Consider the following 17,428-nt stretch of genomic DNA (forward strand, 5'->3'; position numbering starts at 1 on the left):
TGGATTTGTGTCGCTCAGGTGTCAGTTTGAAGTCAGAACGACAACATATTTTTTTTTTTATAAATTGGTGTTGGGATTTTATGGTTTCCTGTTTCTTTCTAGTTTTGTTTCTTCTTAATGATTTACACGTATTCCTTTGATAAAGCCTAACTCCTCGGAGCCACAGCTATCTATAGTTGAGCTAAGGTTTTCCAAATGAAGTTGACTGGACCCACTATTACACAGTGAGGTCTCACAACCACACCATGTATTTAACCACTTTCCTCATAGGTTCTTTATTGAGAACTCTAGAAGTCCCTTGCACACACTTAAGCTGATATACAGGTAATATGAAAAATCTAAAAATCATTAAAATATTCCAATTATGGTTAGCAACACATAATTTACCTCACAACGTGGGTTGCTCATGGCCTTACACAGCATCACTGATGACATCTCAAATACAATCCGAGATGACCTCACTAATGATATTTGATAATAAGCAGAATGTATTTCTACAGAAACCTTTTTCTCTCAATCAACTTCTAGATATTGACCTACACTTGTTAATTTCCCAAAAAAACAAGATCTGTCACTCTGCCCGAGACCACAAATTGCACTCACATATTTTAGGGGTAGTTTGAGTCTCACTAGTTAAAGAGGCATTCCTGATACAGTAAAAGGATTAAGACGCGAATGGCCATCACATCTCTTTTTTGCTGTGGAGCAACCCTAATTGAAAAAGGTATGTAGTGGCACAGACTCACAAAAAACATGATGGGAAATATGCCCCCTGGTATGCGATGTGATCAGAGCTGTTATTTTCAACATTTCAATCAAGTTCCTTGTTACCCATCACATCCAAATTAGAGTTTGGAACAATCCAAATTTCACTCACAATTGCTTTCCAGCTTTTACTAATCTATGCAACTGTTCACAGGCAGTAACAAAGGAGTTAACAATTTTGCAAACATTGTGAGCTACAATGAAAAAAGCACTTACCTGGAATCTATCTAAAATTCGACAGTCTTGGCTCGTTGTTCGATATGATGTTTTTCCAACTGGGACCCTTCCAGTCATTCCTTCTTTTTGCTCGTAAACTCCTCCACCTAATGTAAGAGCAGCATTCACAGTTTGATCTAAATCAAAAAGTGGTAGTCCCCTCTCTCTCTTGGCTTGTCGGACTTTCAACTTTCTTCTTAGCCTCCTTCCTTCTGAGGAAACGGCTAATGCATTGGGACAGGATTCCAACCTCTTCAAAATAAGGTTCTCCTCGTAGAGGCTCATACAGGAGTACTTAGGAGCTTGGGGCCTATCCTCCGGCCCAGGTGCAGGTTTCCTTTTTTCACGTCCACTAGTGTTCAAATCTGTAGCTCCATCAGCATAACTGTCCATTCTTTCAGCCCTTTCATCCTCACTTTCTATCTCTTGCTTAATATGCTCTGGGACCCTGACCTTCTTTTTACTCAAAGCTCCCCCAGAAACTGATGTCCCAAATGGTGAAACATACTCGTGTCCTGGGTCTATGAGTCCATCTCCTTCAAGGTCTTCATCATCTGCATCATGAAAAAACAAAAACACCTTAAGGAAATGAATCACAAAAAATAAGAACAAAATACTAATCCAGACAAAAAAACAAACATATTAGTCTTGATGAAACTCAATAGGTTTCTGTCTACAATGTAAGCAGTAAACAAATTCTGAAGACTGTTGTTTTTACCATTATATTTGTTGCTTTTTCTGTTTTGATTTTTGTATTTCTGCAAACATTAGTTTGAAAACGAAGTGGAGAAAAATTACAATTTAACAACCAGCCAACATCACAAAGGTAGATTAATATTTAAAGTGTAATACCGTTGACAATCATATTTGAGCTCCAAAGAGATCTGGGTGAGCCCTCAGACGAGGCAATCTGACCCACCTGAGTTCCAACACTTCCAGACACAGTGCCTAAATAATATCCATCAACTTAGTCTGCTGCTCCATTTAAATGATATAAAGCCTTGTATTATTTCATACAACCATTACATTACTCAAGATTCATGTGGATATCAAATCTTTGAGATACAGTAGATCTTGCATGTACAGTCTCCAGTCTGTCATAACGTCTGTCAAAATATTAGATGGAACATGAATGTTTTCCACCACCAAAAGAAAACAATGGAAAGTGGAGACTAGAAGCAGAATATATGATTAAAAATAAGGATGAAATAAGGATCCTGGCCTTTCATGTTTTCTTTTATTTGATAAGTTATTGAAAATATCAATGGTCACACGCAAAGTTGTAACTTGCTTTACTGGACCTTGGCATTTTGAACGTGTGATTTACTAATGTTCTTCACTTTTCTTTGAATTCAATTGGCTTTAATTTATGTATGTATATGGGTTTAGTGTATGCATTCGTTTTGTATTTCACTGTGGGTAAAGCAATATTTTAAGGATACTTGTCAGTAAACAGGGTATGCCATTAGATCATACCGACCATATAAAATCACTGACAAAATATTTCTACTAATTCCCTCTAATAGTCTTCCAAATTGTATGTTTCATTTCTGATCAGGAAACTCAAGTACAGCACTTACTTAGCAAGGATGCTCGAGCTCTACTCACATTTTTTGTTTAAATTTTTTTTTTATATTTTATATATTGATTATTGCATAAGCACAGAACAAAGAGCAACAAGAATGGCCCCGCATTTATAGAAACAAGTTGTAACAGAATACAGCCCTCCTCCGCCTCGAAGTAGATACTATTCAACAGGGCACAAAAGTCCGTTGCAATGTGCGTCTAGTTCTATATTATCAGCACCGGCCCAGATCATCAGCCATCAAAATCAGTACAGTCCCCGTGTAAAGTCCAGGAGGGACGTCATAACCAAATATCGAGGCCAGGAATACAACAGAAAGAGTAACAAAGGGAAATAGGCAAAAGGCAGGTAGAGTGCGCAAACAGAAGTGCACCAGCCAGCATCAGCCATGCACATACCACGGCACAATCAGGGGGAATGAGAAAGGACATCAAAACACGAGCAAGCACACATCATTCTTTCTGCCCGTTCAAGGTCGCCAGGTAAGGACGCAAAGGAGCCCAAATATCCTTTGGTCAAGAGCCTTCCGGCAGAAGCTCCCAAAACATCAGCTGATCCGGGCAAAAGGCGGCATCCCGCAACCATTCAGACCCACTTGGCGCTCGCCCCCTGCCCCAGCACATAGCAACTCTGCGTTCAGTCAGAAGCAGAAGCAGACCCACCAACCTTCTATGAGGCCCACTGATCTCATTCACACACCCAAGCAGCGCGACTTTGGGGGAAATGGGTATCTCCGATCCAGTCACCTCAGCAATTATATGCAAAACCTCCACCCAAAAGGCAGGAACCTCACCGCATTCCCATGCTAGATGCAGAAAACCAGCGTCCGGAGCACGACAGCGCTCACAGCCCGCATCCGCACGCAGACCCATGTAATAAAACCCACTAGGCGTGTAATATATGCGATGCAGAAACTTAAAATGTAGCAGCCGCAGCCTATAATTCGGGGACAGCGCTTTCATATGCACACACCAACTCCACCACGTTTCCTCCGTAATAGGTTCCCCCACATCCCTCTCCCATCGGGCCCTAGAGGACGCACCAACGTCACCCCGCTGTTCCTGAATGCAATTTTATAATTTGGTAACCAGTTTGCGTGGCGACTGCGCGCGGCACAGCACCTCCAAAGCACGGCACTCCGATGGAACCTCTGGTAGGCCAGGGAACCGAGCTCGCAGCATGGCACAGACCCTGCGTACATACATCCGCTGCAATGCAGTGGTGCATCCATCGCCAAGGGCCTCCCCGGGGGATCAAACGACCATCCACAAACCAATCACCCAGCTGAGCTCTACTCACAGTTAAGGCAAGAAACAGATGCAAGAGAAAAAAGATGGTAGGCCTTCTTTTGCTACAATGCTAGGATTTGAAAGTTCCTCGGAACTCAGATTCCGCAAGCTTCCTCACTCCCGCTCTTCAACACAGAACTAAAGACTTTCGCTACAAGCAATAAGTCATCCAAGACTTTGTCTACGTAATCCTGGGGTGGCTCCAAAGGTTTCACAGCATAATGTTGCTTCTTAACGCGGATATTACAATATTAATCCCAACATACATGTACATACAGGCCGAGACAATAAATATTGCCAAAATTCTACTCTATTCCAAATCCAGTGCCTGACAATTCTGCAACCACATAAATACTCCACAACCAATAAATGGCACACACCCATTGTCAAATAACTCAGGCAAAATGTTATTTTACGTGCATATTTCTATAGATACATGTTTATTGTAAAAATAATTGGTTTCTCTGTTTATTCTGTCAAATACATTAATCAAACTGCAGCAGCTTTGCATCCTCCTGTAATGTAAAATGCACCGCTACATTAAAGCAAGCGAGGACGCTGGACACACTAAGATGGCATAGCTAATTACAACAGTAGAATTTCTGTCATTTCAACGTCCATTCAAAATACCTCATTTTAAGGGAATTGTTTTATAGAGTTAGTTATTAATCTTAGCACACAACCGTAAAAGATTTTTCAGTGATATTTTTCATTTTGTAACGATACAATTTTGCAATGGTCTTAGATTTGACAATGTGCCTGCCATCTTTACCCATGTACACTACTCGTAATGATGTGCCCAGCATGTACTGAGCATTACCCTAAGCAAAGTACTGCTGCTCCAAACACCTGTTTATAATAACAGGTCTTTTGAACCCGCGAGATCTAAGGTGCAGGGACTGGCATTTGACTACTTCCTCACTCTCGAGCCTCTCCCAGTGCTCAAGGCCACAAAGGACAATGGGTGTAGGACATGGTCTTTCGTAACTACCTGTTCGCTGCTCACCAGTCCATACAGTCCACTAGGCAAGGCCCCTGCTGCACTCTGTCACTTTTGACCACCAGCACACACTCCTTCTGCCCTCGGAGCCTGCTGGCACACCACTGTGCATTGTCCACTAGGGTGTGGATGCAGGCATTACATCTGGCCATACATTTTTCAGACTTCTTCCCTTTTTAGGGTGAGCTTAGCAGCGCCAAAAGCGCTGTTTTTCGACCTGTTGTAATCTATTCTTTGGGCCTTAGCCACGCCCATCACTTTCATTCGTTCCTGGGCCTACCTTGGAGAAATTCCTTGATGTCATTGGTAAACGTTTTACGCTTGTCCTGCCTTGATGCTGTTGTGATACGCCTTGCAGACCGACCCTGTTACATGGATAATTGCACCATTGCAGATATGTTTTAGTTTGGGCAAACTACTTTTTAGGCTGAGCATAGCAGCGCACAATTGCTTCTTTCCCAACCTGTTGTAATCTATTTGTGGGGTTTAACCACGCCCATCTCACACCCATCACTTTCATTTGTTCCTGGGCTTGCCTTGCAAAAATCCCTTGATGTCATTGGTAAATGCTTTACATATGTCCTGCTTTGTGGCTGTTTTGTTATGCCTTGCAGACTGATCCTGTTACATGGATGATTGCACCATTGCCAATATGCTTTAATTTGAGAAAACTACTTTTTCCTTTTGTCTCTCCCCTTCCCGCTCCATGGCACTTTAAAGTTTCATATAGCATGAACTCGATTGGCGGTATTGCAGCACTTTGCATGAGCACCAGTTACATCACATTGCTTCTTTTGTCTTTAGGTTTCGCTCCATAGCAGTGGAAAAGCAGAAATGCTTTGGCTTTTTTTTATTTTTTTTTATTACCATTTTCTACCTTTTGTTACCCCCCCTTTGTGCTCCATGGCATTGGGAGAGCAGAAATGCTTTGTCTTGTTTTTTTTTATTAGCGTTTTATCCCTCCAAGTCGGGCCGGGGGAGGTGACGGCATCAAGTGGGAAGATGCCTCAGTGAACGAATGCTACATCTGACAGTGCGATCGAATCCCAAAGCGGCATTGTCACATTTTGTAATACTTTAAATTGGAAAGATAACAACCAGTCACTACAGTGCTTAGAAACGTCATATAAAATATAATAATTTCAAATGTTTGGTCGGACAGCCCTTGGAAATCTTGTCTGTTGGAAGGTCAGAATGACTCCATAAAATCATAGCCAATGTAAGGGCTCCTTGCCCTTCCCATCAAAGTTACAAATATATATCAGCCAGGGTCTCCTTTTAAAAAAACAAACAAAAAAAAGTTTTAAGAAGTGCAGATGCTTTGGAGTTTGTTGTCAGCTTTTCAGAATGCCAAGGTTTGCTGAAATGAAGGTAAACTAATCTTGGTTCTACCATGTGCCTCTTCCTTGCACCTGCCTACAGTCTGTGTTCTTTATCAGACCTTATTGTGCCTTCTTTTTCATCCCTGCTTTCTCCCTTTTTCATTGTTTTCATATATCATCTTACTCCTTCTTTTTATATTTTCTGCTGGCCTGTCTCCTTCTCCAGGTCATGAAACACATGTCTGAGTGACGGTCCTTGAAAAATGCATGCCATTGACAACCATCTGCAACCATAGAAACAAATCAAGCAGTGTCCCCTCTGCCACCCCATCTGGAAAAGGACCCATATTTTATTTTTCTTGGGGCAATCTGCTATCGCCTACATGAAGGTTAGTAATGCCTTACTATAGCACTAGACCTGCAAACAATTAATAGTTTTGATTACAACACAACTAGGTTCAAGTAATTCTTGACTTCATTTGCTAATTTTCACCTGCAACCTCCCTCGCCCCACACCCTTGCTGGAAGGCTTCTTGCCCTTGAGCACCTTTTGGGAAGAATTGTTTTTTTTGTTTAATATAGCATAAACGTAACCCGAAGGTATTTCTAGCACTTTACATGAGCACTGCTGTAACGCATCAAGATTAATTGATTTCCCTGGAATCTCGATTTTGAGGCGACTCCCAGATGTGAACCTGGATCCTCACTTCCAAAGTCGCCAGCTCTGCCGTTACATCACAACCTTATAGTATTGGCAAGTCCTGCCCTTTCTTTACTATAATTATTTACTTGATTGTGTTGTATTCCCTTCTCTACAGCGATGTGTGAGGAATAACAAGTGCTTCCTGCAGCAGCGTTAACAAATATCTGCTTTCTAAGCACCCATGCAGCTCCCAGTGCCAAACTAAATTCCTCTCAGCAGTATCCCTCTTCCAACTACTCTCATCCTTCGTAGGTTTCCATGATCTGCTTTGCAAATGGATTCCCGAACACTGTCCTTCACATGCTCCGGATGCAATAAACACACAGTGTGTCACTGCAATGTAGGCACTTAGTGCGTCTTTCACTACAACAGGGACATTTAGTTACTGTGCCACATTTCCTTGCAAAGATCAAGTTTAAATATATTATAATTTTACATCCAATATGCAGAGCTACTGGATTATGTGGCAACAAGAACCAAATTATGCGTCAAGGTTGACAAATGATAATGGCAACAAAAGTCGAGTTATACATTTACAACGCCAATAGCTCTAACTCAAGCAAATGGCAGACGTATTGCATTACAAATGCTTGTTTTCAGGTATAGTAGAGCATTTCAGTTTGTGAACCATGAAAACCAGCTGGCCAAGAGGGACAGGGTCCACAGACAGGTTCAGTAATTTTAAAATATTACATTTGATTTTTTTGTTTGGGGATAAAAGGAATTTCTAAAATGCTTCAGCATGCCCTTACCCTTTTTCTCCCTTTCCAACTCTTGCCTAATACCAACTTGGATCGGATGGCCCCAGTATTGTTTTATCAGAATGAGAATGGGGTGCACAGTTTTCACATGTATTTCTTTATTGGGAAGCTGGATGCATTTTCCAGTCCTCTGGGTCTTAAGCAAGTCAACCTGGAAGTGCAGTGCCCGCACTTCGTTCCTTTCTGGCACATATATATTCGCAAAAGTGGGGCAGTTTAGATTTAAAAATCAATTCTGTAACCTGTTCACAAACTGTCAATATGCCCTTAGACATTTTGTGCTTATTTGAAAGCACTGGACAGGATTAAACCAAACAACAAATGGTTTTCGAGTTGGAGTACACAAATGTTGATGTATTTTCATCTAGTGTTTTTCACTGGCGAGCCGAGTATTCGTATTTAACTTTGAATGGGAAACAAATCTGAGTATGCATGAAGCCTTAGCTGCATGCATGCCATTTTTGGAAAATGCTGTGCAGCATTGCCAAACCAAATTAAAGTTGCTAGTAACAAAACAAAGTGTTTTTCATTGGATCAGTAGTCTCCTCCATTACCAAACAGTTACTCTATCTTACTCTGTCACATATGGTGACTATCCGAATCGGTACATAAAGCAACATACTCAAATATTTGCTGCCAACATTTAATTAAAGTTTTCAACACTGTTACAAATAAATCTGAAATTATTGTAGAATAAGCTGAAATATGGTCACAGAATACCTGAAACCATGAACTTGCCTGTAAAACAAACAAGAAGAAAACACGCTATCAAGCAAAGGGATTCCTCTGAATAAAAACAGACTAGAGGGATACTCTCACATAACTCCATAGTTAGGATAAGCCTATAAATAAGTTAGTAGTTTCACTTTTGTCTGAATATACATCTAAACTGCCCATGCAGAAAACACTCAGGGAGGAGGAGATTACTTTATTTCTTCTAAAGTAAAAGCAAAATAATTATTTTATTCCAGAAATAAAATAGATAAACAACACAAACAGAACTCAAATGTTGATCCGGTACAAATCTCTACGGCTATCTTATTAAAAGTATGTTTTATCACAAAGCTTTGAGTGATGAAATTACTATCTTCTGAAGTAACACAATAGAAGCTATAACTACAATCGCAAAGGGTATCCTCCCATGTTAATGATGGAAGTTTCTACTCAAGAACCCTGAACAACAAGTTGTTACGCCTTTTATGGTAGAGACTATCTATCTGCAGATTCCTCACCCTGTGAATTACCCCAGGCTTCAGACTGGATTCAGATAATTTTGATAGCAATTCCATTGCATGTCAATCAGTGGTGTTGCACCAATGCACTTTGGATCAGTCTCACCCCTGGTGTGACATTGGGCCACTATATCTGTGCCACCTCTGCACGTTGTGTCCTGTTTCTTTCTGATCTGTACCCTCCTCAGTGGACGCCAGTGTGTAGATCACCAGACTGCCATCTTATAAATGGACTGCATGAGTGCATTCTACACAACAGGGAGGAACATGGGTCCATGAGGAATCTGCAGTTAGAAAGAGTCTCTACTAGAAAAGGAGTTGCCAAAGGAAAGTAACTTATTCTTCTCATAGAGACTTCAAACTGCAGATTCCCTCTGCTTGGGAATGGATATCAAACCACTAAGTCCCCGGGGGTGGGTCTGTGAATTGGCTCAGACCTGGAAATTCTACAGGACAATTTGAGCAAAATACCCATCTCGCCTGACCTGGTTGCCAGCCAATAGTAGTGGTATGTAAGTGTGTGGAGGAATGTCTATGTGGTAGCCTGGCAGATGTCTCAGACTGGCGCACCACACTCCAGCACAGCGACAGCAGCCTGAAATCTGGTAAAATGAACATGCAAGCCTTCTGGGGGCTGGGTTTTGGCTAGCCCATACCAAGTCTTAAGGCACTGCACAATCCATTAGGAAACTGTTCTCATTTGCACCGCTTTCCCCTTTCTTGCCCCAGAGAAAACCGCAAACAATTGATCGGCTAAAAAAAGATCTCTGGTCCAATTAATGTAAAAACTGAGGCCCCTCTCACAAGTTTACTCACTCGCCTTGCAGATGTAAAGGCAATGAGGAATACAGTCTTGATGGTCGATAGGCATAGAGAACAACTTGCATCAGTTCACAGAGAGTGAAAGTCAGCTAAGTGAGAACCAAATGAAGGTTCCACTGTGGCATAACAAAAAGTGTTGACTGGAACACGTCAGCCCTTCAAAGAAATGTATCACAATAGCTGATTTGAAAAGTGGTGGGTAATCTGGCAAGCGTAAAAAGGCCAAAAGATAGTCCCTAAGTATTGCTACAACAAGGTGTTGCTGGGCTAAAGAAACAAAACAAAAAGATTTCAAACAAGTTTGCAGCAAGGGTTGGATCTTGGAGGACCAGCACCAGGCAAAAAAAACTTACCCTAGCGACCTGCATATCATTTTTGGGTGGATGGACGACTGGCTGCCAAGATGACACCAACTACCTCTGGAAGGAGATCAAAAGCTAACAACTGTTGCTGCTCAATCTCCACGCATGGAAACGCAAGATGCACATATGCAAGACCCAGCCCTGCTGCTATGAGAGGTGGTCCTCCCAAAGGGACTGCTTGATTGGAGTACAAATGATCATGACTGGAAGTTCTAGGTATTACTCTGTCTCCGCCCAGTCCAGAGCCAATAGAATGACTTGAGCCCAGGTCTTTCTTGATAATTTTCAACACTCTACAAAGGAGAGGCAAGTTTGAAAATGCACACAAGAGACCCAAGCCACAGTTGAAAAGGAAGTCGTCCTTGAAGGAGGGCTGCCTTGGAAACGCCAACGTTTAAAAGTGTTGACCCTGAGTTCTCTGCGGTGGCAAATAGATCAAGCCCAGTCCTCTATATTGTTGGATGATGCCCCGTGCCATCTCTGAATGTCACTGCCATTTGTGGTCCACTAGGCAACAGCAGATGAATTTGTTTTCTCTAGCATTTAAATATCCTGCCAGATGCTGGGCAATCAGGGAAAAACCCTGAGTGTTAGGCCAGTCCAGTAATCTAGAGCATCCTGGCAAAAGACCCATGACCCACTCCGCCTCGTATGTTGCAATACCCCATGTTGACCTTGCTGTCTGTGAGAACCTGCCTCCATTCCAATTTCATGGCTTTCATTGCCAAGAGAATCGCTTGTTACTCCTGCAGGGTGATGTGGAGGAGAGTTTCTACTGGAGACCAAAGTACTCTGATCTCCACCTCTTCCAAATGATTGCCCAAAACCAGTAGCGATCCTTCTGTCAACACTGTCAGTTCTGGGTGGGGTATGGAGCAGAGTCAGCCGCCGGTCCAATTGCAGTCGAGTAGCAACAACTGCAGGTCTGTTTGGATAGACTTGCAGATCTCCTTAGTGCTGAGCCCACTGAAACTTCAGATCCCACTGCAAAGCCCGCATGTGCCACCTGGCGTGGTTCATGAGCAAATACAATAATATAGAAGGACAAGAAGCCAAGAAGCCTCAGAGCCGCTCTCACTGAGTCCCGGGACGAGGGTTGAAAAATCAGGATCATAGCCCGAACGTCCTGGACTTATTTAGGCGGAGAGGAAGCTTGGAAAAGCACTGTATCCAGGATGATTTCAATGAAAGGGAGCTGTTGTGAAGGAGTCAGGTGTGACTTTGGCACATTGATGTAAAAACAAGTTGATCATTTTTGGGAGGTGGCTTACAACCGACTGATGTGGGCTTGTCTTCGGTACCAGCCATCGGGGTATGGGAAAACTGTTTTTACCAGAACTCCAGAGACGAATTGCAACATCACCATCACCATCATGAGCACCACAGGCTCACAGGTAAGGCCATAAAGGAGCAGAGAGTACTGAAAGTGCTCTTGGCCCACCTGAAACCACAGGTAGCATCTATGGGACTGCAGGACTGGAATGTGGAAATAGGCATCTTGCAAATCAATGCCCCTATCCAGTCTTTTGGATCCAGGGCAGACAGAATTTGGACCAGGTTGAGCATTTTAAAATTCAGTTCAGTGGATCAAGATTCAGGTTGGGACTAAGACGTCCATCCTTCTTCGGCACCAGAAAATAACAGAGTAACTATCCCTGGTGCCGGCACCCTCTCAATGGCTCCCTTGGCAAAGAGAGCCTGTACTTCTCCTCAGAGTATAGACAAGAGGTCTTAAAGGTGGTGTTGAGGTGTGGGTGGCATATCCGGAGGATATGACAGAAAGAGTAGGGAATAACTGTGTTCCAAAATGTGGAGCACTCATTAGTTGGATTTGTGGTGCTCCTTCATCCAGGGAGTAGAAGATGATAGGGTTTCCCACTGAGAAATTGTGTGCTTCAGAGGATGACAAATCAGTTTTGTAGTAGCTGTGGGGATGGTGGCTAGTGTTTGGGTAGAATGCGGGCCTGAGGCCCTGGATGCTGTAGGCTTGATCCCCGGGTTCTAGCTCAAAAGGATTGAGAAGCCGGTTGCTGCTGAGATATGTTCTGACCTACCTCTGCTGGTATCCCGTGCTGAAGCCTCAAAATGAGCTAGATTGCTGGGGGAACTGTCAAATAGGCAGGGATAGGCCTAAAGAGCAAGCATCTGCTTTGCTCTCATTAAAACTGTGTAAGGCAGAACTTGTCTTTACTCCAAAAAGCCTAGAGTCATTGAAGAGCATGCTCATGGCCAAGTGGCAGTGAAGTACCATGCTGGTCCCAACTGCCATACCCAGACAGATAGTCATATTTGGGCCTGAGCAGATGGGAGTACTTTGCTGCATCCTTGCCATCTGTGGTGAGGTGTTGTTAGGATGGCCGTGTGGCATCCAGGACAGCTGGCAAGACGTCCGCTCTTCTGTACAACAACACATGCAAGTACATCCCCATGAGGCAAATAAAATTGATGGACCTGAGTGCAAGGCAGATGGAGCAAAAACATCCACTTGGCGAACAGCTGCATGACTTCCCTGCCCCGACAGGCTGCCGTAAACGCATTAAGATTAAGGCAACTTGTGGACACTAGAGTGGGGTGCTGAAGGAGAACATCCGAATCGCGAAAGCAGTTCTATGCCACCTTGCCACTAGCTGATTAGCCGGTGAGAAAGATCGTGGCTTTATCCAGGTGCCCACCAGCACATCAGAAAGGGCCCCAGTGAAGGGAAGCAGAGATTCTTGGCTTATTTGGCCTGGGCTAAGCCTCTTAGTTAAAGAATTTGGCTTCACCCTGTTGTGGGCAGGGTGAGATCCAAGACTTATGCTCCTGTTCTGATCACCGTTGAGAAAGAGCTGCATCCTCTGTTGCTATAGCAGGGTTACAGGAGGAAAGGCCAATGTCCGGAACTTTTCCAGCCCACTGGCATCCTGCAGATCCAGAAATAAGCTCTTGACATCATAAGGAATATCCTTGACATCATTATTTTCGTCAGCATGAGGATGGGAGTTTTCCAGGTCAAAAAAGGAATGCAGATGTATCATGCACCACCTTGGGGGTCATGGGAAAATGAGTTTTGGATTCTGATAAAACTATTGGCTCCAGAGCCTGTGATGTCGGATCCAGCATTGAGGCCTGTGGCTGTGCCGTCAATAGTGGCACTGGACATTGTGCCACAGATAAAGTCAGTGGAACAGGGCTCGGAGACGGGGCAGGCCTTGAAACGAGGTACAGTGGGGCTGTCGGGGACAGATGTCCCAGTGGTGACCCAACTAGAAGCCACCTTGGTTTCTTGTGCCCTGAAGGTGCTCAAGAGGGATCCGGTAGGGTAACAAAGATATTGTCCAAGGTCGGTTTAAATTCATGGAGCGGTCGGAGTCTCGCCAATAGCCCAGGGACGGTGGGATGCATCGGAATCAATTGCAGAATTCGCTCAGAATGGTGGACTGACTAAGTGGCCTGGAGCTACTCAGAGCATTGTGCGACTCTGAACAGTGGAAGTGGCTGTACGGAGGCAACCTGTGCTTCTACTTCTTATGCTTTTTTTAACTTCTTGGACTGACTGAACTACTGGACTTTGAAAATGAACAGTCACAAAATCGGCCCCAGGAATGAGAGCACCTTTGTGACTTTGACTTCGACTGGGCCTTTTTCAACTTTCCATCAAGTTCTGCGATGGCAAGGTTGGCTTTGCAGTCATGCATGGCCTCTCGTTCATCTTCGAGCAGCATTTTCATGCTGCCAACATTGTGGGTGCATGTTACTGACACTTGACAGTTGCAGTCCTTAAAATGTTTAAACCTGTTTTTTGGATGGGCCATGTCCCTTGCACACTGAATATGTTTGAGAGAAGAAAAAACTGTCAGACTACTGGAGAGGGCCTCATCTGGCAGTTTGGGGCAGACTGTTCCTATGAGGAGCAGGCTCAGTACTGGTTTGCATAAGGAAGGGCTATGTCTAGAGTGGAATGTGGGGGAAAAACAATGGACTGGAATGCATCCCAAGCCACTGCCAGTGGTTGAGATTAATTGAAGAATTCCATCCATCACCTTGTGGTTGTTGCAGCTGAAACTAAGTGCGATGGGTATGCCCAAATGTGGGTCCCATGCTTACTGTGTCATAGGACTCAAGCTACACCCTTCTGATGAGCCCCAAGTAAGGAGAACCCGGTCTGAGGTTGCTTGTGGTCTATTTTGGAGGGGTCTCGCCTGGCAGTTCACGGGGGATTGTTCCCATAAGGAGGATAGTAAGTACTGATTTGTGCAAGGTGGGCCTCTGTCTAGAGTGGCATGTTGGGTGAAAAATGATGGAATGCTGCCTATGTGATTGCCACTGACTGAGATTAATTCAAACATCCATCCGTCCATCCATCACCTTGTTATTGCAGTTGCCCAGACCTTGGTCAAATGCTCACTGTGCAATAGAAATCAAGATACACCGTACTAATGAGCCCAAAGTAGGGTAAAACTGGTCTGGAGTTGTTCGTGGTCCCTTCTGGAGGGAAATGTCGCTGGAAGGTCGGTGAACTATTCCATAAGGAGAGCAGGGTTGGTATTATTTGGCAATAGGTGGGCCTTTGTCTAGAGTTGCATGGTGGGAGAAAAGCAATGAATTAAAATGGCACCCTAAGCCAGTGTCAATGTCATTGATTAATTCAAGCATTCGATCCATCACCTCATTATTGTGGCAGTGTGAAGTAACAAGGCATGTTCATCCAAGGTATGTGCATTCTGGTCAGTGTGAGGCAGGATAATCAAGCCATGACAGTGTCATGTTTCATAATGAGGGCAGCGTGCCTCCCATGCTGTCAGTTTCAGTGCAAACAAGGAGTTGTCCACTCGCCAAAACTGCTATAATTTGGTCAATGGCTCTTGTTATATTAGGCACATTTATTGCTCTCAGACTTGTATACTGCCCCGCTCGAGTGATGTCACAGTTTGTTGGAATGTCAGTCATCTGACAGGATTTCAGGAACACTCACAAGACATGTCATTCCTGACTGCAGGCAGCAGGTGCCTGGACAATGTTTAGACATGTCTTTTGTTCTGCTAAGTACAAGATATTGAGGAGCGTAAGAAAATGCAGGTGCCATTCTCTCTAAAGCACTCAATGAACGCTAACAATGATTGATTTTTTTGTGGAGGCATTTTGTAATCCTTCCTCTTCTCCATTCATAGAGAAAATAGGAATCTTTGATCTTCATAAAAAGGTGGGAGAGGTGAGGCCAATCTGCTGAGTGTGCTCCTAAAAACGTTAGATTAATTGCTGCTACAAGTCCCTTTCTTTCTTACACCTGCTACCTCTTCCAGTTCTTTAAGATCTCAGAGTGGATAACCTCTTCCCCCAAAAAACATAGGTAATTGGACTGAAAACATAAAAAAAAAAGTCCAAAAAAACATCCGGGAGCTGTTGTGCTCATCACAGCTGCCAGCATACAACAAACTAAAACAAAAATAAAGGTCTGTGTGTGAATCTCACTCTTCATCATCTATCATACTGTCAAGATCTGTGCCTCATTACATGGTGGTCATCACAAATAAAAAAAACACTTTGTACATAGGTTTAAAGCAGACTTCCAACCACACCCCTAACACAGAGTAGCATGCCATCCATTTAGATAAGTGCTTCGGGACAAAACATTCAACTGCGCAGTCAGCATCTCTTAGGATTTACTATGTCTTCTATGCAACATAATCGATAATGTGCACCAGCTAGCCAATCTACAACTTAAGTTTTTAGAAGTGCTTGCCTGACTGCCAGTAACTGGATCCAATCTTTGTGGAAAGTAAATAAAAACATTTCTTTTTTTACCTGACAAAGACCTGTAATGACCTTTCATCCCCAGATTTAAAATTCCATATTCATAGTGGTATGTGGAGTTCATCCATTTTTACCTTATGACCACAAAATGGTATTTAGAGAAATGTGTTATTTCTATAATACAACAATAGATTATACTTAGAGATTCCAAATATTTGTTTGAAACTCTCGCAGAATGAATAACTCCACAACAATACTATTTTTGTTAGCAGGAAGCAATGTCACATTTCGTTTGACATTGCCCAGCTACATTGGCTGTCAGTTGCCAAATTCAAATCTCTTACCAGTGGCCCTGGATTGCTGAATCAGAAGTGTGAGCTATGGTCCATCTCAGAGACTTAGATAAGCACCATGGGTCCTAGTAGCATATCATTAGTTCCAGAAAATAGAATGGAAGTATGATCTTTCTCACATGCAACAGTCATTCTAAGTCACTTGAATGGTGAAGATATGAGACATCTTTTGAACTTTACATAACTACCTTTTCTAACTTGTGTGTTTTATCTACATGCTTGAACTGAATAATGGTGACTGCTGCACGTTATGACTGAGGTGCTTTGGAAAGCCTCAGTAATGGAATAGTTTGACATGTACATTTATATTCTGGAGAGCACCAACAGCACTAGAAAAGACTGCAGGGAACTGGGTGCGTGCCAGGGTGGCGTTAGGAGGCACTGGGACTACTATATATTAGTTTCAGTACTGGAATAGCGCGGGCACTGTATGTCCGGATGGATGTGCAATGCATGAGTTCATTGCTACAATGGAAGGTGATGCGCCAGGTTGTAACTGAGGTGCACTGGCACAGTTGTGTAGGAGTTCCAGGTCTGCTGTGATTACTTGAAAATGGATAAACTGAACTTGAACATTGGTGTCAGCATACAGCGTAAGGGTAATGGAATGATAGTTTGACAAATCAGCTACTTTATCTGAAAATTCTATAAACGTAACATTTTAGAAGGAGAACAGACTGTAATTTAGTACACTTGGGATCGTTTAACTTCCAAAAGTAGCCGTTAATCTTACTAAATCCACGCTCTTCCAAATAATAATATGGAAAGAGGGGAACAATCTTTGCAGGCTAGGCCACTCAAAGAGGACTACTGATGATTTGTCTCATAATTTACCATAATACATTGAATTACCCAATAAATAGAGAGTTTAGCATTTTTTGTACCAATGAACATTACAGATATCACGTGAGCTTCTCTGCTCTTTATTGTTCCCTTAGGTTAATAAAAAAGACAGGGTTGCTGTTTCAGTGTATTTTGGTACCATAGGAGAGGTACATTTTTTGGGTCCAGTTTCAATTTTTTCTGAAAAAAGTTTAAATCATTCTAAGCATGTTCCTTGTAATATGCCATAAGCCAAAACTGAATATTTGTGCTAATTCTATGCAATCTATAAAACAAATCTAGTAAACGGCATATATATGTGACCGGAATGAATACTCTCACGTGCTCTATAAATGTAATCAAAATTACTTAGGTGGCAACACTGTAGTCTATTACATCATGTATGATTGAAGTATTTGTCGGCACTGCACATTATATGATTTGAGCCACTTGTGCTTACAAT

At 42.9% G+C, this 17,428-nt stretch overlaps 1 protein-coding gene across 4 annotated transcripts in view; it reads right to left on the reverse strand.

The window, feature by feature from the left end:
• Positions 1-17,428, reverse strand: part of KAT14 (lysine acetyltransferase 14) — a 395,910-nt gene that overhangs the window by 151,439 nt on the left and 227,043 nt on the right. For all 4 annotated transcript variants that reach the window (XM_069234742.1, XM_069234740.1, XM_069234741.1 and 1 more), the window contains one exon: positions 982-1,535. In XM_069234742.1, the coding sequence (XP_069090843.1) occupies positions 982-1,535 (554 nt within the window). The remainder of the gene's footprint in view (positions 1-981; positions 1,536-17,428) is intronic.

The sequence above is a fragment of the Pleurodeles waltl genome, chromosome 5, assembly GCF_031143425.1.
Source record: "Pleurodeles waltl isolate 20211129_DDA chromosome 5, aPleWal1.hap1.20221129, whole genome shotgun sequence".
Lineage (NCBI taxonomy): Eukaryota > Metazoa > Chordata > Amphibia > Caudata > Salamandridae > Pleurodeles > Pleurodeles waltl.